The sequence below is a fragment of the Pristiophorus japonicus genome, chromosome 11, assembly GCF_044704955.1.
Source record: "Pristiophorus japonicus isolate sPriJap1 chromosome 11, sPriJap1.hap1, whole genome shotgun sequence".
Lineage (NCBI taxonomy): Eukaryota > Metazoa > Chordata > Chondrichthyes > Pristiophoridae > Pristiophorus > Pristiophorus japonicus.
Window position 1 is genome coordinate 117,569,672 of NC_091987.1, and position 15,519 is coordinate 117,585,190.

The 15,519-nt window shown below is 45.4% G+C and overlaps 1 protein-coding gene across 24 annotated transcripts in view; it reads left to right on the forward strand.

Moving 5' to 3' along the window:
• Positions 1-15,519, forward strand: part of LOC139276239 (adhesion G-protein coupled receptor G2-like) — a 281,046-nt gene that overhangs the window by 233,444 nt on the left and 32,083 nt on the right. For all 24 annotated transcript variants that reach the window (XM_070893921.1, XM_070893925.1, XM_070893932.1 and 21 more), the window contains 2 exons: positions 8,462-8,730; positions 11,184-11,283. In XM_070893921.1, coding sequence (XP_070750022.1) covers positions 8,462-8,730; positions 11,184-11,283 — 369 coding nt within the window. The remainder of the gene's footprint in view (positions 1-8,461; positions 8,731-11,183; positions 11,284-15,519) is intronic.

The window sequence follows — 15,519 nt, forward strand, 5'->3', positions numbered from 1 at the left end:
GAATGTTTTCTAAGAATCAGTCACCAGCCAGGAGTTCTATTAGATTTTGGCAGGATTCCTCAGCCTGAAAATGTCTACCTAAACTAGTTTCATTTTTCATTCTTAACTGGTGTGACATTTTACTGATTTCGGATTTGCATCCAATTTGGCCGGCGGGGGAGGGGGGTGGGGGGGAGAGAAACCTTTGTGTACGTGGTCAGGCGTCACTCTGAGAGTTGTCTTGTTTTAAAATATTTATTGTGCTCCTGTACAGGAAATCTATTCTTCTGTCTGTGTTTATGAGGAGTTATGACATTGATAAAATACAGACTTGCTGCGATATATCATGGCCATTTTCTACTTGGATTGCTTAAGTAAATTACCTTTGAAAAGATGGGTAATTTTTCATTGTTTAAACTGAATAGAAACACAGCCAGTGGAATAGGCTGCTGCAGTACGTCTTCTCTTGTGCACCCCCCACTTTCTTCACCCCACCATTGCTGGCCGTGCCTTCAGCTGCCTAGGCTCTAAGTTCTGAAATTTTCTAACTAAATATCTTTCCTTCTCCTCCTCTCTCTCCCCCTTTACGATGCTGCTTAAAACTCAACTTTTTGACCAAGCTTTTGTTCACCTGTCTCCTTGTGTGACTTGGTGTCAATCCTGTGAAGCAGCTCGGGATGTTTTACTTATGTTAATGATGTTATATAAACGTAAGTGTTATGTATGTTAACTGGGTTTTACCTGCCACCGGAGGGCGTGACTGGCAGAGTCCTAATGGTCACTGGCAGACACGTGCAAGCCATGTATATAATGTTGCCAGCCATGTTGAATCCTCACTTTGAGAATAAATAAACTGGAGTAAGGTCATGTCTGAACTAGCTCACCGTACTTAGCCTCGCGGTGTTATTCGATACTTAACAATTGGCGACGAGTTAAAAATACGAACTTTCACGCAACCATGTCTGTTGGAGTTTTGGAGAAATTCATGGAAGTGGAAGACTGGGAGGATCGCCTCGACCAGTACTTTGTAGCCAAGGGATTGGAAGGAACCGATAACGCAATTAAGCGCAGGGCAGTTCTCCTCACCGTTTGTGGGTCAAGACTTTATGGCCTTATCAAGAATCTACTCTCACCGACTCGACCAATGGATAAGATTTACGTTGAATTGTGTACACTGGTTCGGAACCACTTTAAACCGAAGGAAAGCATCATCATGGTGAGGTATCGTTGCTATATGCACAATTGCTCCGAGGGCCAGGACGTGGCAGAATTTGTCGCCGACCTGAGACGTCTCACTGGACCGTGCAACTTTGGAGCTGCGTTGGAGGAAATGCTGCAGGATTTTTTCGTACTTGCCATTGGCCACGAGGTCATCCTTCGAAAGCTGCTGGCTGCTGAATCTCTAGACCTGAGCAGGACTATTATGCATGTCCACGGACGAAAACACGAATCAGATATCTTCCCAGCATCGAAACTCACCGCCAAGTACTGTGCATAAAATAATATCATCGGTAGGCAGAGCTGCACATGGCAGGGCCTACTCTTCCGTGTTCATACGACCTGTAACTGCTCAAAGTCCGCCATCGGGGATGAATCAAATCTCGCTTTGTTGGCATTGCGGGGGCTATCATCGGGCCCATTAATGCCGATTCAAGCAATACGTGTGTAAAGGCTGTGCAACAATGGGATACCTTCAGCGAATGTGTCCACAATCGAGCAAGCGTGCTGCAACACACTTGACGGAGGGTGATCGATCCAGTATGGATCAATCAGTACAGGCAAAGCAACCCAAGGTTCAGTACAAAGAAGTGTATGGGGTACATTCTTTTACCAAAAGTCCTTCGATAATGCTGGAAGTTAAATTAAATGGGGTTCCAGTATCCATGGAATTGGACACGGGTGCGAGTCAGTCAATAATGGGCCAGAGAGCTTTCGAAAAGCTGTACTAAGGCAAAAAGTCCCAAACTGAGCCCAATCAATGCGAAGCAGCATACCTACACCAAAGGACTCATACCAATCATTGGCAGCACGGTAGTAAAGGTATCGTATGATGGAGCTATGTATGATTTATCGTTATGGATTGTTCCAGGTAATGGCGCAACATTGTTAAGCAGGAGTTAGCTTGAGAAAATTAAATGGAACTGGAATGATATTAAAGCCTTATCAGTGGATGACGCTTCATGTGCTTAAGTGCTGAGCAAGTTTCCCTCATTGTTCGAACCAGGCATCGGCAACATCACGGGAGCCAAAGTGCAGATCCACCTCGGCCCGGATGCAAGACCCATCCATCACAAGGCTCGGGTGGTTCCGTACATGATGAAGGAGAAAGTCGAGACCGAACTGGACAGATTTCAACGGGAAGGAATCATATCACCAGTCAAGTTCAGCGAATATGCCAGTCCAAATGTCCTGGTGTTGAAAAGTGATGGCATGGTCAGGATCTGTGGCGACTACAAAGTAGCAATCAACCGAGTCTCGATACAGGATCAGTACCCGCTACCCAAGGCTGATGACCTGTTTGCAACACTAGCGGGGGGGGGGAAGTCGTTCACCAAATTGGACCTGACCTCCACTTACATGACACAGGAGCTGGTCGAGTCTTCGAAAAAACTGACGTGCATCAACACGCACAAAGGACTGTTTATATATCACAGATGCCCTTTCAGACTTCGCTTGGCGGCAGCCATATTTCAGAGAAACATGCAGAGTTTGCTGAAGTCCATCCCGAGAACCGTCGTGTTCCAAGATAACACCCTGATCACAGGTCGCGATGCCACCGAGCACCTGCACAACCTGGAAGAGATTCTACGTCGTCTGGACAGTGGGACTCAGGCTAAAATGCTCCAAATGCATTTTCATGGCACCAGAAGTCGAATTCCTGGGGAGAAAGATTGCAGCAGACGGCATCAGGCCTACGGACTCGAAGACAGAGGCCATCAAGAATGCACCCAGACCCCAGAGTATGACGGAGCTGCGTTCGATCCTGGGTCTTCTCAACTATTTCGGTAATTTTCTACCTAGTTTGAGCACATTGCTAGAGCCCTTGCACATATTGCTGAGAAAGGGTAACGACTGGGTTTGGTGCAAATCTCAAGACAGAGCCTTTGAGAAGGCCAGGAACCTGCTCTGTTCAAATAAATGACTGGTACACTATGACCCATGTAAACGGTTAGTGCTGGCCTGCGACGCCTCATCATATGGGATTGGTTGTGTGCCCCAGCAAGCCAATGTATCAGGCAAACTCCAACCAGTTGCATACACATCCAGAAGTCTGTCTCTACTGAAAGAGCCTATAGTATGGTAGAGAAAGAGGCTTTAGCATGTGTATATAGGGTTAGGAAAATGCACCAATACCTGTTTGGGCTTCGGTTTGAGCTTGAAACAGACCACAAGCCACTCATTTCATTGTTTTCTGAGAGCAAAGGTAGAAACACCAATGCCTCGTCCCGCATCCAAAGATGGACACTGACATTATGATTATGTCATTCGCCACAGACCAGGCACTGAAAACTGTGCTGATGCGCTTAGCCGTCTACCATTGACAACAACCGGGATGGAAATACCGCAGCCCGCAGACTTGCTGCTGGTCATGGATGCCTTCAAGAGAGAGGGGTCACCCATCACGGCTTGCCAAATTAGGACCTGGAGCAGCCAGGATTCTGTACTGTCAAGCGTAAAAAGGTGTGTCCTAAATGGAAATTGGTCTGCCATTCCCAGGGAAATGCAGGATGAAATTAAGCCTTATAGCAGCCGCAAAGATGAATTGTCTATTCAGTCTGATTGTCTGTTATGGGGTAATCGTGTTGTTATGCCATAAAAAGGCAGGGAAACTTTTATGCGAGACTTACACAGTACCCACCCAGGCATTGTCATGATGAAGGCCATTGCCAGGTCTCACATTTGGTGGCCCGGCATTGACTCGGACATGGAGTCATGCGTGAATCAGTGCAACACTTGCATGCAACTGAGTAACGCACCTGTGGAGGCTCTGCTGAGTCTGTGGTCATGGCCATCCAAACCGTGGTCAAGGATCCACATAGACTTTGCCGGCCCCTTTCTCGGCAAAATGTTTTTAGTGATAGTGGACGCTTACTTCAAATGGATTGAATGCGTAATCATGTCATCCGGCACGTCCACAGCTATTATTGAAAGCCTCTGGGCCATGTTCACTACTCATGGTCTGCCCGACGTCCTTGTCACCATGTTTCACCAGTTCAGAATTCCACGAGTTTATGACCCGTAATGGCATCAAGCATATCAGGTCTGCCCCTTTCAAACTCGCATCTAAAGGTCAAGCGGAGCGGACTGTCCAAACCATTAAGCAGAGCCTAAAACGCGTGACTCATGGCTCCCTACAGACCCGCTTGTCCCGCATTCTGCTCATTTACCGGACGAGACCCCACTCTTACCGGGGTCTCTCCTGCCAAGCTGTTAATGAAGAGAGGCCTCAAAACCAGGCTTTTCCTTGTATACCTAGATCTCAATGATCATGTCGAAATCAGAAGGCAGTGGCAGCAATGGTACCACGATCACGCGGCCGCATCACGTGATTGCTGTTCATGACCCTCTGTTTGTCCTGAATTATGGTCATGGTCCAAAGTGGGTTGCTGGCATGGTTTTGGCCAAGGAGGGGAACAGGGTGTTTGTAGTCAAACTGCTAAATGGCCAAACGTGCAAGAGGCACATCAACCAAACCAAACTGCAATTCAGAGACAACCCAGAACAAATTGAAGATGACATCATCATCGACCAACCAACACACATCCAACCATCAGTTGACCCTTGTGTCATTCACGAAGATAAACCTACCATCCCCGATAGTCCTGTCAGACCGACTGCTCCGCAATGCAGTAATGGTCCTACTAACTCACCCAAGCTTGGGTTCGAACTGAGAAGATCAATCAGGGAGCAAAAGGCCCCGGACCGTCTCAACTAGTAAATACAACCAGTACCAAGGACTTTGGGGGAAATTATGTTATGTATGTTAACTGGGTTTTACCTACCACCGGAGGGCGCGACTGGCAGAGTCCTAATGGTCACTGGCAAACATGTGCAAGCCATGTATATAATGTTGGCAGCCATGTTGAATCCTCACTTTGAGAATAAATAAACTGGAGTAAGGTCATGCCTGAACTAGCTCACCATACTTAGCCTCATGGAGTTATTCGATACTTAATAGTAAGTTGTTGTATTTCTTCTTCTTCAGCAATGCCATGGGCAACATACAATTTTGGCAGATGACGAGTAGCTGCTGGTAATGAAGGGAGAAGGCGATTCACTGGCTTGGGGCACTCTCCTGTCACATCTGGCACCTGTGTTCAAATTCAACCAAAGACTGCTGGTCTTAACTGTCCTAGGGGAAGATTTCTTTACAAATAGGTTTACAATTTTTCAGTTGAAGGTCCAATCTGAGGCAGCCATGGAGCCACTCACCCTGATCTTGAGTCTCAATACCTCCAAAGTGCACAAACTAACCTCTCACCACAAGTACTCTCAATAACTCCTTTCCCAGTGGGATGGAAGAAAGTGCCAATGTAACCTGTCCATTCACGTGCGCACTTTGGCTGTTGCTCCAGACTTGAGCCATTCAATACTTTTTCCACTTTTAGCTTGCAATGTCCTTGAGTACCTCTGCTGGGAGAGGGCAGCAGGAGTGAGTGAATTGCTCTGATTGGACTTTATGGCTTGTCCCTGTAATAACTCTGTCTTTCAATGGTGCTTTTTAAAAACATATGTACAATTCTCATTTTAAAAACAGTAGGTAGAAAAGGAAAAGTAATAGAAAATAAACGACTGAGATTTATCAATTTCGGTGTATATCCTCACCTCTGCTCTGAGCCTCTCTGAAAAAGGTGTATTTTTAACAGGTTCCCTTATTTGAAAACAGGTTTTAGTATACCCCTCATCCAATCTGCTCAGTCAAGGATTGGTAGCAGTTTTGAAAAGAATGGGATAAAAATAAACCTCAGTAATAGAGGCTTGTTTATTCTATAAGAGCACAACATAAAACCTCTATGGACCTCTATATCCACTGCAAAATCCAAAGCAGTTGGCAACGAAGTTATTTCATTATTTGTATTTTGAAGAATTTGGTGCCAATCAACAACAACAGCAACTTGCATTTATATAGCGCCTTTAACATAGTGAAACATCTCAAAGTGCTTCACAGGAGTATTATGAGATAAAAATTTGACACCGAGCCACAGAAGTAGAAATTAAGGGCCCAAGTTTCGCGTGGAGTTGCTCCAATTTTTTTTGAGCAACTAGTTTAGTTTGGAGTATCTTAGAAATCGCAATTCTTGGCATTTAGTTTGCTCCAGTTCTAGTGAGTTAGTTTAGTTTAATTTTAGTTTAGTTTTTTTTTTCAAAAGGGAGTGTGTCCAGTCACTTAGGCCTGTTTTGCAAGTTTGAACTGCGAAAAGTTAGTCCAAACTAACTGAGAACAGAGTAAGTGTCCACTTTTCTAAGTTCTGAATAACCTTACCTAGAGTTAAGTTCAGTGCAGGCACAGCTTGCACAATACTGTAATCAGTTTGTTCCCTTTGCTGCCTCTACTCCATCTCCATTTCATGCTGCAACTCAAGGAGGACTGGAACTGGAGCCCCCAGAACTGGGAGCAAGTAGTGTTCTCAGAGGCCTTCCTTTAAAAGCCAAAACCTTGCAAACATCCAACAGCAGTCCCTGCACACTTTAACAACTTTTTAAATGTATTACATTAAGCCACTACTCCAATAAAATATAAAGAAACCAGCCCAAAAGCAAAAATCTAAACTTACCTGAATGTTGTTTGTGTCCCTTTAAGAAGCACTGGCAGTATTTCTGTTTTATTGTTGCACACACATTCTTCTGTGCATGGTTTGGAGAGTGAGTTACTAAGAGCGGCGACGTCCAAAATCCCAAAACGTCCGTTAATTCAGCGTTGCACGCAGATTGACGTCACGATCTGGATCATTTAACTATATGAAGCGAAAGTAAGCAACGACAGCGCTACCATACTGCCCAAAATGCTGGCCGGGCGTTTCATGTTGGGAGTGGGCAGAAGCGAGGCAGCCACCATTTTTTCTTCCATACCAGCCTTAATGGTCGGGGCAAACGGCTCCAATTTCCAGGCCCGAGATAGAGGAAGAGATTCGCCAATGTCTTTTATGTGGCAGTATGAAACTTCTACCACCACTTTGGCCTCACAATGACCCCATCCCAGATGGAGAGGATAGGGTAATGACCATAATTGGCTCTGTGTCGATGCCTGTACTGACAAGGATACCCACCCTGATGTAGCCAATGAAAGTCAGTGCAGCATCCTACCACTCCGAAAGGGTGAGCCTGAGGTCCAAATTCAGCTGAAGAAGAATTGAATTATATTTTGAGGTGATATCTGGCCCCTGAAATGATAGCAATCAATCCTTCTCGGATTGTAGCATAATGGAGCAGAAGAGCACCTCCCCCTCCGTGGATTGGTAATCTATATAAATTTATCAATGGCGTGGAAACTTGGCGGTGCTAGATTCCACCCCAAGTTATGCCGCCCCCTTCCACCCCATTCAATCAAAGAATTGTGTGTTTAATTCACAGATAAATTTCCGCACAACACATGTGCACGGGATAGGTGCGGGTCGGTGTGGGGTCCTTTCGGCCCAGGATAGGTGCGGCACCAGGGGCGGGGTGGCCATTTGGCCCAGGATGGTTCGGTGTAATTTTCCGTTTCCAGCCCAGCCTCAGCCCTTCATCAGCAGTTTCCAGCCTCAGCCCTTGGTCAGTTTCCATTCCCAGCATCAGCCCTTCAGAGCGTCCCTCGTTACCCTGGCAATATCAGTTTTTGGCGCAAGCCTTAAGCTCCATCCATGGAGCTTAAGGCCAATGTGCGCCGTGCCAAATTCAAAAATAATTCCGCCGATAGTCGGAACTTTTTTTTCTGGCGTAGTCAGGCCACAAAAAAAATTGGACGTACTTCTTCAACTGCGCCAAAAATCGCCCATGTGGAAAATTGATGTGTCACTAGCTACTGTGGTGATGAAAATGGAGTGTGGAAAATGGCCTCAAAAGTGGAGTGACGTGTATTCTAAAAGTGAAAGAAAAAGGATAATTTTCTGAGGTTACGTGGCCTTACCCGCTGGCCAGGAAATCAGGGATGCATTGATGATATTAATGGATGGAAAATTGTGGGCAGCCTGCCTGTGATTTGTTGATATGTGCTGCCCATGGGTGAAGCTTCCCATCAGCAGTGTGATCGCAGACCTGTAGGGATAGCTGTATGTTATTCAATGTCATATTGTCAATAAAAGTTTAATATGTACTAAAGGATACATATAATTACTGATCTTTGATCAGTGCAGCAATAAAATTATATTTGACATGCTATAAGCTATAAGTTATTCAGCCCTCTTAAATTTAAATCCCACTCAATAAGCAATAATGGATATGACATCGCAAATGATTGAATGACTATTTTCTAGTTACTAAATAACTTGTGTTTTTCTTCCAGAAAACTCCGCAGAGACTATCCCGCAAAAATCCTAATAAACCTTTGCACAGCCCTGCTACTCCTCAATATGGTCTTCCTTATTGATGCCTGGATTTCTACCTACAATATTGAGGGTCTGTGCATTGCAGTGGCTGTCTTCCTCCATTATTTCCTGTTGGTTTCCTTCACCTGGATGAGCCTTGAGGCCTTCCACATGTACCTGGCTCTGGTTAAAGTCTTCAATACTTACGTGCACAGATACATGTTGAAATTCTGTGTTATCGGTTGGGGTGAGTAAGCTTCGCAGCTTTCGTCGTAAAAAAAGAAAATATCACGTACAAAATGGCCTACTGTTGCACTGAGGGTAAACACAGGAAGCCTGTGGGCAAGTTGAATCTCAGAGGTGAAGGTTCTCTCTCTAATTAGCGTGTGCATTATTTAAGGTCTAATGAGCTTAGGCGTTTCTGGCAAAGTGTGACCCAGGGCATCGAAAAGGTAATGTGCCTCAAATGGCCATCCTTCTCGAAAGCAAGTATTGGCATGTTATTCAATAGTTGGAAGTATCAACCCTATCCTCACTTGCCATCCACACACTTGTTTTCGAGCAGTGGGGAGGTTACTGGACAATAATCAGGGCTGGCAACGCTGGGCAATTTATTGCTCCCTAGCTCAGGGCAAGTGACACCAGTTGTGACACTCTGCCACTGCCCCAGTAAAGATCAGCTAACTAATCACAGATCAGCGAACATCAGGCCCCTTTCTTTTCTTTAGTCCTGAATAGAGATGATGTGAAGTCATTTGGAATACCCCAAACTCCCGCCCCCCCTCCATGCCCTGAACCCCCCACAACCCACCCCCCACCCCGGCGTTCTGAAGCTGCCACCTGCTTCCTACACACTGTTGTTACCATCCAGCTAGATGGGACTGCACGCGCCTGGTTCCATTCTTATCTATCCAGTCGTAGCCAGAGAATCAACCCCAACGGCTTCTCATTCCGCTCGTGCACCCTTAACCTTTGGTGTCCCCCAAGGATCTGTGGGCAAGTGGAATCCCAGAGATGAAGGTTCTCACTCTAATTAGCGTGTGCATTATTTACGGTCCCCTGCTATTTCTCATCTACATGCTGCCCCTCGGCAACATCATCCGAAAACGCAGCGTCAATTTCCACATGTACACTGACGACACCCAGCTCTACCTCACCACCACCTTTCTCGACTCCTCCACTGTCTCTAAAATATCACACTGCTTGTCCGACCGACATCCAGCACAGGAAGAGCAGAAATTGCCTCCAACTAAATATTGGGAATACCGAAGCCATTATCTTTGGTCCCTACCACAAACTCTATTCACTAGCCATTGACTCCATCCCTCTCCCTAGCAACAATTTGAGGCTGAATCAGACTGTCCGCAACCTTGGTGTCATACTTGACCCTGAGATGGGCATTCAACCACATATCCGCACCATCTCTAAGACCACCTATTTCCACCTCCAGAATATCGCCTGACTCCGCCTCTGCCTCATCCGCTGCTGAAACCATCATTGTGCCTTTGTTACCTCTAGACTTGAGCATTCCAATGCACTCCTGGCTGGCCTACGTAAACTACAGGTGATCCAAAATTCAGCTACCCGTGTCCTAATGTGCATAAAGTCCCGTTTACCCATCACCCCTGTATTCGCTGACCTACATTGGCTCCCGGTTAAGCAACACCTCGATTTTAAAATTCTCATCCGTGTTTTCAAGTCCCTCCATTGCCTCGTCCCTCCCTATCCCTGTAATAGCCTCCAGCCCCATAACCCCCCGTGATGTCAGCGCTCCTCTAATTCTGGCCTCTCAGATTCCCTTGGTGGCAGTGCCTTCACCTGCCAAGGTCGTAAGCTCTGGAATTCCCTCCCTAAACCTCTCCGTCTCTCTACCTCCCTTTCCTCTTTATTTTATTTCTTTAAGACGTTCCTTAAAACCTACCTCTTTGACCAATCGGGCCTAATGTCTCCTTATGTGGTGTCAAGTGTTGTTTTATAATGCTCCTGTGAAGCGCCTTGGGATGTTTTGCATTGTTCACGGCACTATATAAATACAAGTTGTTGTTTAAATTGAAGGGACTCTGAGGGAATCACAATTAAGACTAGTGATTTGTAACGTCGGTATGTGATCCCATGATATTTGCAACGAGTGGGATTCTAACCGAATTAGTATTGTTTAGAAAAAAGCTGGTCACTTTATGGAATTTCTTTTTCCAATCTGCTGCTATCATCCAGTGTGCCCATTAAATTGCGCCTTTGCACTACAGAAAATGCAGTATAGTTGATGCAGTAATGTCAGTGCACTTTGGCTAAGAGAGTAGTGCTAATACGCTATACATGTGACTGCACTACTGCTGACACAATCGCTCCAGTGCACTACTGCTGACACTCTTGCTATTTCCAGCATTTAAAGTTAAGGGTTTTATTATATTAAAAGGCGGCATTTAACAAATACATTTGTTGATAGTGTCACATTCAGAGGAATAATTTGTCAGTGGCACACCAGATTTTGCGAGTGGGACTCCAAATGACAGCCCTATGTTTTATGATGCAGAATCTCAAAATAGTATGTGATTGGCGAATTATTCTCCATTTATTTCAATACTGACTTGCGGAAGAATTCACTGTCCAGTAACAGGGTTGATATTAAAGTACTGCTGCACAACTGGCAACTATGAAGGTGCACCTTACTAATAAGATTCTTCTTGCTGTCTGAAATAGGAACTCCCATTGTGGTGATAGCTGTTGTCCTCATTACTGGCCCAACCAACTATGGACTTGGAAAATATGCAAAGGATACAAACAACACGTTGGATGAATTGTAAGTGGGTCTGCTGGTATCAAACAGCTCACCTTCTGTTGTACTGCCGTTGATTGCTGTCTTTACATTTCAGATAAGTAGCAATGGAAATATTATTTCTGCCCATTCGTTGCGCCCTCACTTGTGAAATATTTCCTCTATGCACCACGTGCAGTGAAATCGTAAACACCTTATAAAAGCTGGAATTACAATTTTGCAACACACAGTCCATGGAAGAAAACGTTCCCTCCGGTTTGTTATGCTGTAGTTTTATTAGGCCCAACTTTGCCCAAGCCCTTTTATTGGCGCATTTACATTAAGTGCGGCAACTTTGCGCGCTGGAAACGGCGCCGCAAAAAAGTCGCTCCATCCTGGCCGCTCTTCCAAGTCCCCGGAGTTCCAGCGTGGCGTGCGTTCTGAAGTGGGGGGCGGAGCAACAGGCCAGCGCCGAAAACAGTGCCGACCCCTGCGCGCATGCGCAGTGAAGTCTGTGCACATGCTCCTGCCCTCCCAGCGTGTCCTGCGGGCTGTGAGCAGGACACGATGCTCGCAGTCCCTATCCCCAGCCAAAGGGACGCCCCGATCTCGCCGCATCCTATCCCCGGCCGAGTGGCCTCCCGTACCGGCCGGCCCGCTGAGTTCCCGGGCCAAGGTAGGACTTCAGTTTTATTTTTTACTTATTGGTTGTGCTTGAGAGTTTTGACTGGGAGGGGGTAGGGGGGAGAGGAGGAGAGTTTTGGGGGGGGTCGGTGGAGAAAGAGTGTTTTTGGGGGGTGAGAAAGTGTGTTTTGTACACCAGCATCTCTCTCTCTCTCTCTCTCGCTCTCTTACTACTACCCGCCCCCCGTGACAACGTGGCCAGCATCTCACATTTCTCTGGTCACTCGTGACTCCCCTATCCCAGGCCGAATGGCCTCACGCACAGCCGGCCCGCTGCCTTCCCAGGCCGACGTCAAAGATTAAGGTAGGATTTACTTCATTTTTATTAGTATTTTAATTGTTTGAGTTTTTCCTTGCAATGTTTGGTGCTTGGTTGTTGAGGTCCTCTCCAGTTCCCTTCCCTCCCCTATCCCTGCCCTAATGCCTGCCGAATGTGCACTGCTTTTTCTTCACTGTCTGCAATGTTTTCAGAGCTGGCCACATACGCTGACCTAAGTAATCAATTGGAGTAAGTTTTTGCTGGCCAAAGTGACATAAATGGCCAAAACTGGGGTAAGTGTCTGGGAACGCCCCCTTTTGAAAAAGAAACTCACCTAAAAAAAAAATCGTACCTAACTGACTTACTCTGGAGCAAATTTTGGGGGGCAAATGGCATTTTTTAACTTACGCCAGAAAAAACAACTGACTCCAAAAATATTGCTGCAAGTCATGGCCAAAGTTGGGCCCATTGTTAGTAAGTACACTGAAATCTTTAGTAACAATTAGGCAGTCCAATATAAAACGAGATCCTTTATTGCATACACTACTTATTATAAAAGGTTTGGGATGGAACTTTGGTCTGCTGTCCCCCTCGGTACCCCAGAGGGGTGGCAATGGTGGCGGAAAGCGCCCCGCCGGAACATTCGATACTGGTATCGATGGGGAGAGCGAGCCGATGTGTAACGCCCCGGTTGCGACACCAGCTCGATATTTGATTTGCGCCCAACCCTTAACGCCCCGTAGCGCGACCTGGTGGGAATGTCTGTGAAAGCAGGAGTTCCAAGCTGTAGCAGTCGCAGTGAGGTAAATAATGCTGACCTCAGGTAAATGCAATTGTTTTGTTTTATTTATTTTTTTGCGATTTATGTTGCAGTGGAATGAGCTATGTATTGGGAATGTTTTTGTTGTTTTTTTCCAGGGATTATTTTCCTCCCCAAGCCTCTATTATTGCGATCCGAGGCCAGCCCTTTAGCTCGGGATTTTCCCTTGCTCAGCCGACCTAACGCCCTAAAAGAGGCGTGCAATGACTCCACTAGCACCCTGTTCCAAACTCCGGGCCCAGTTGATGAATTTTGTGGCAGATGCAAACCATTTGCCGACACAAAATTTACTGCTGCACCCGGGACACCACCCTAACTGAGGCACGACTGAATTTCCACCCCTTGATCTTGAAATGAGCTAAGCCAAATATAATTCAGTTCTTCCAATCCCCTCAATTTTTTAGTGATCAAGGTAAGGGAAATTGGTGCAGGGAATACAGATTCTAATGATTTGCCTCAATAATATACTACAACCAACCTCAGAAGAGCTGGCCCTCAACCTTTGCCCTATGCAATCAGTGTCATTTTTCTCCTATCCCACAGCACCAATCTCAGGTGTCCATTACTCCACATTTAGTGACTTTACTCTCTTTCTTCATTCGGAAAAGAAGCAAGTTTTACAAGATATATTGTCTGCCTTTTCTAGTTTGTTTTGTTAGTATAGGCCAGTTAACATGGTGGGCAGGAGAGCTACTATCAAGTTTCAGCCAAAGCCAATTTCAATTAAAGGCCAACAAGCAAAACACTAATGTTTAACCCATGGAATCATTCTTCTACTAAATGTAAAGGATGATGTTATGAATGAAGGGTCCTAGTGCAGAACTTTGAGTAACAGGAGCACATATTGGGCACTGGGTACAGAATGTCATTCACAGCCCACATAATTTTTTGCCCATTAAACTCAACGGAGGCAAATAATGTGTCAGAGCTAAAACAGGCGTGCCCGAATCCTCGACTGTGGGATGGGGATGGGACAGGAAAACTGCCATACTGGTTGAACTCATTAGCCTCAGTGCCGTGATCGAGGGAGGGGAAAGAATTTAACCAAGGTGGCTGCTCCTGATTTCTATTCAGTGTATCTTTGGGTGGTCGAATGATCAGGTTCAGTTGTGATGCCTCTTACAGGGAGTTTTGCTAGTGCTGTTGGGGAGAGTTTAAACTAGCTTGGCAGGGGGATGGGAACTAGAGAACAAATTCAATAGGGAAGGAAGTAAAGCAGAAATTGGATAGCAAGAATTTAGAAAGTGAATCTGTAAGACAGAGGAAAAAAGGGTTAGTAAGTTGTAATCAAGGAGGTCTTCCTGTGCTAAATGGTATATACTTTAATGCAAGGAGTATAGTGAATAAGGCAGATGAGCTAAGAGCACAAGTCGATACTTGGGAGTATGACATTGGAGCCATTACAGAAACATGACTGAAAGAGGGGCAGGTTTGGCAGATCAATATTCCTGGTTACAGGATTTTTAGACAAGACAAAGAGGGGGGTAAAAAGCGGGGGGGGCGGTGTCGGGGTATTGATTAAAGAAACTATTACAGCAGTGAGGAGGGATGATATGTGAGAGGGATCATCAAATGAGGCCACATGGGTTGAATTGAAAAATAAAAAAGGGGTGATCACACTGCTGGGCGTGTATTATAGACCCCCAAATAGTGGGAGGGAGATAGAGAAACAAATATGTAGGCAAATTGCTGTGAGGGCCAAAAACCATAGTGTAGTAATAGTAGGGGATTTTAACTATCCAAATATTGATTGGGAGAAATATAGTGTGAAGGGTATAGAGGATGTGTAATTCTTAAAATACATTCAAGAGAACTTTTTTAGTCAGTATGTAACAAGCCCAACATGAGAGGGGGCGGTTTTGGATTTAGTTTTGGGGAATGAAGCTGGGCAGGTTGAAGCGGTATTAGTGGGAGAGCACTTGGGTGCCAGTGACCATAATTCAGTCAGATTCAAGTTAGTTATGGATAAGGACAAGGTTAGGCCTGGAATAAAAGTCCCAAATTGGGGAAAAGCTAAGTTTGCTAAATTGAGGAATGATATGGCCTGGAAATAGTTACTTGTGGGTAAATCAGTGTTGGAACAGTGGGAGGCATTCAAGGAGGAGATCCGGAAGGCTCAGGCCAAACATGTGCTCTTAAAGAAAAAGGGTGGCAATAACAATTCTAGAGCCCCTAGATGTCTAGGGACTTACAAGGGAGGATAAAGAAAAAAAGGGACGTTTATGTCATATACCGAAGGCTAAATACTATAGAAGAATATAGAAAGTTAAGAGGCAAAATTAAAAAGGATATTAGGAATGCTAAGAGAGAGCATGAAAAATTCTTGGCTAGTAAAATTGAGGAAAGTCCAAAGATGTTCTATAAATATGTTAAGAGTAAGAGGGTAACTAAAGAAAGATTAGGGCCTATTAGAGACCATGAGGGTAATCTGTGTGTGGAGGCGGAAGATGTTGGTAAGGTTCTTCATGAATACTTTGCATCTGTTTTCACAAAGGAAAGGGGCAATGCAGATACTGCT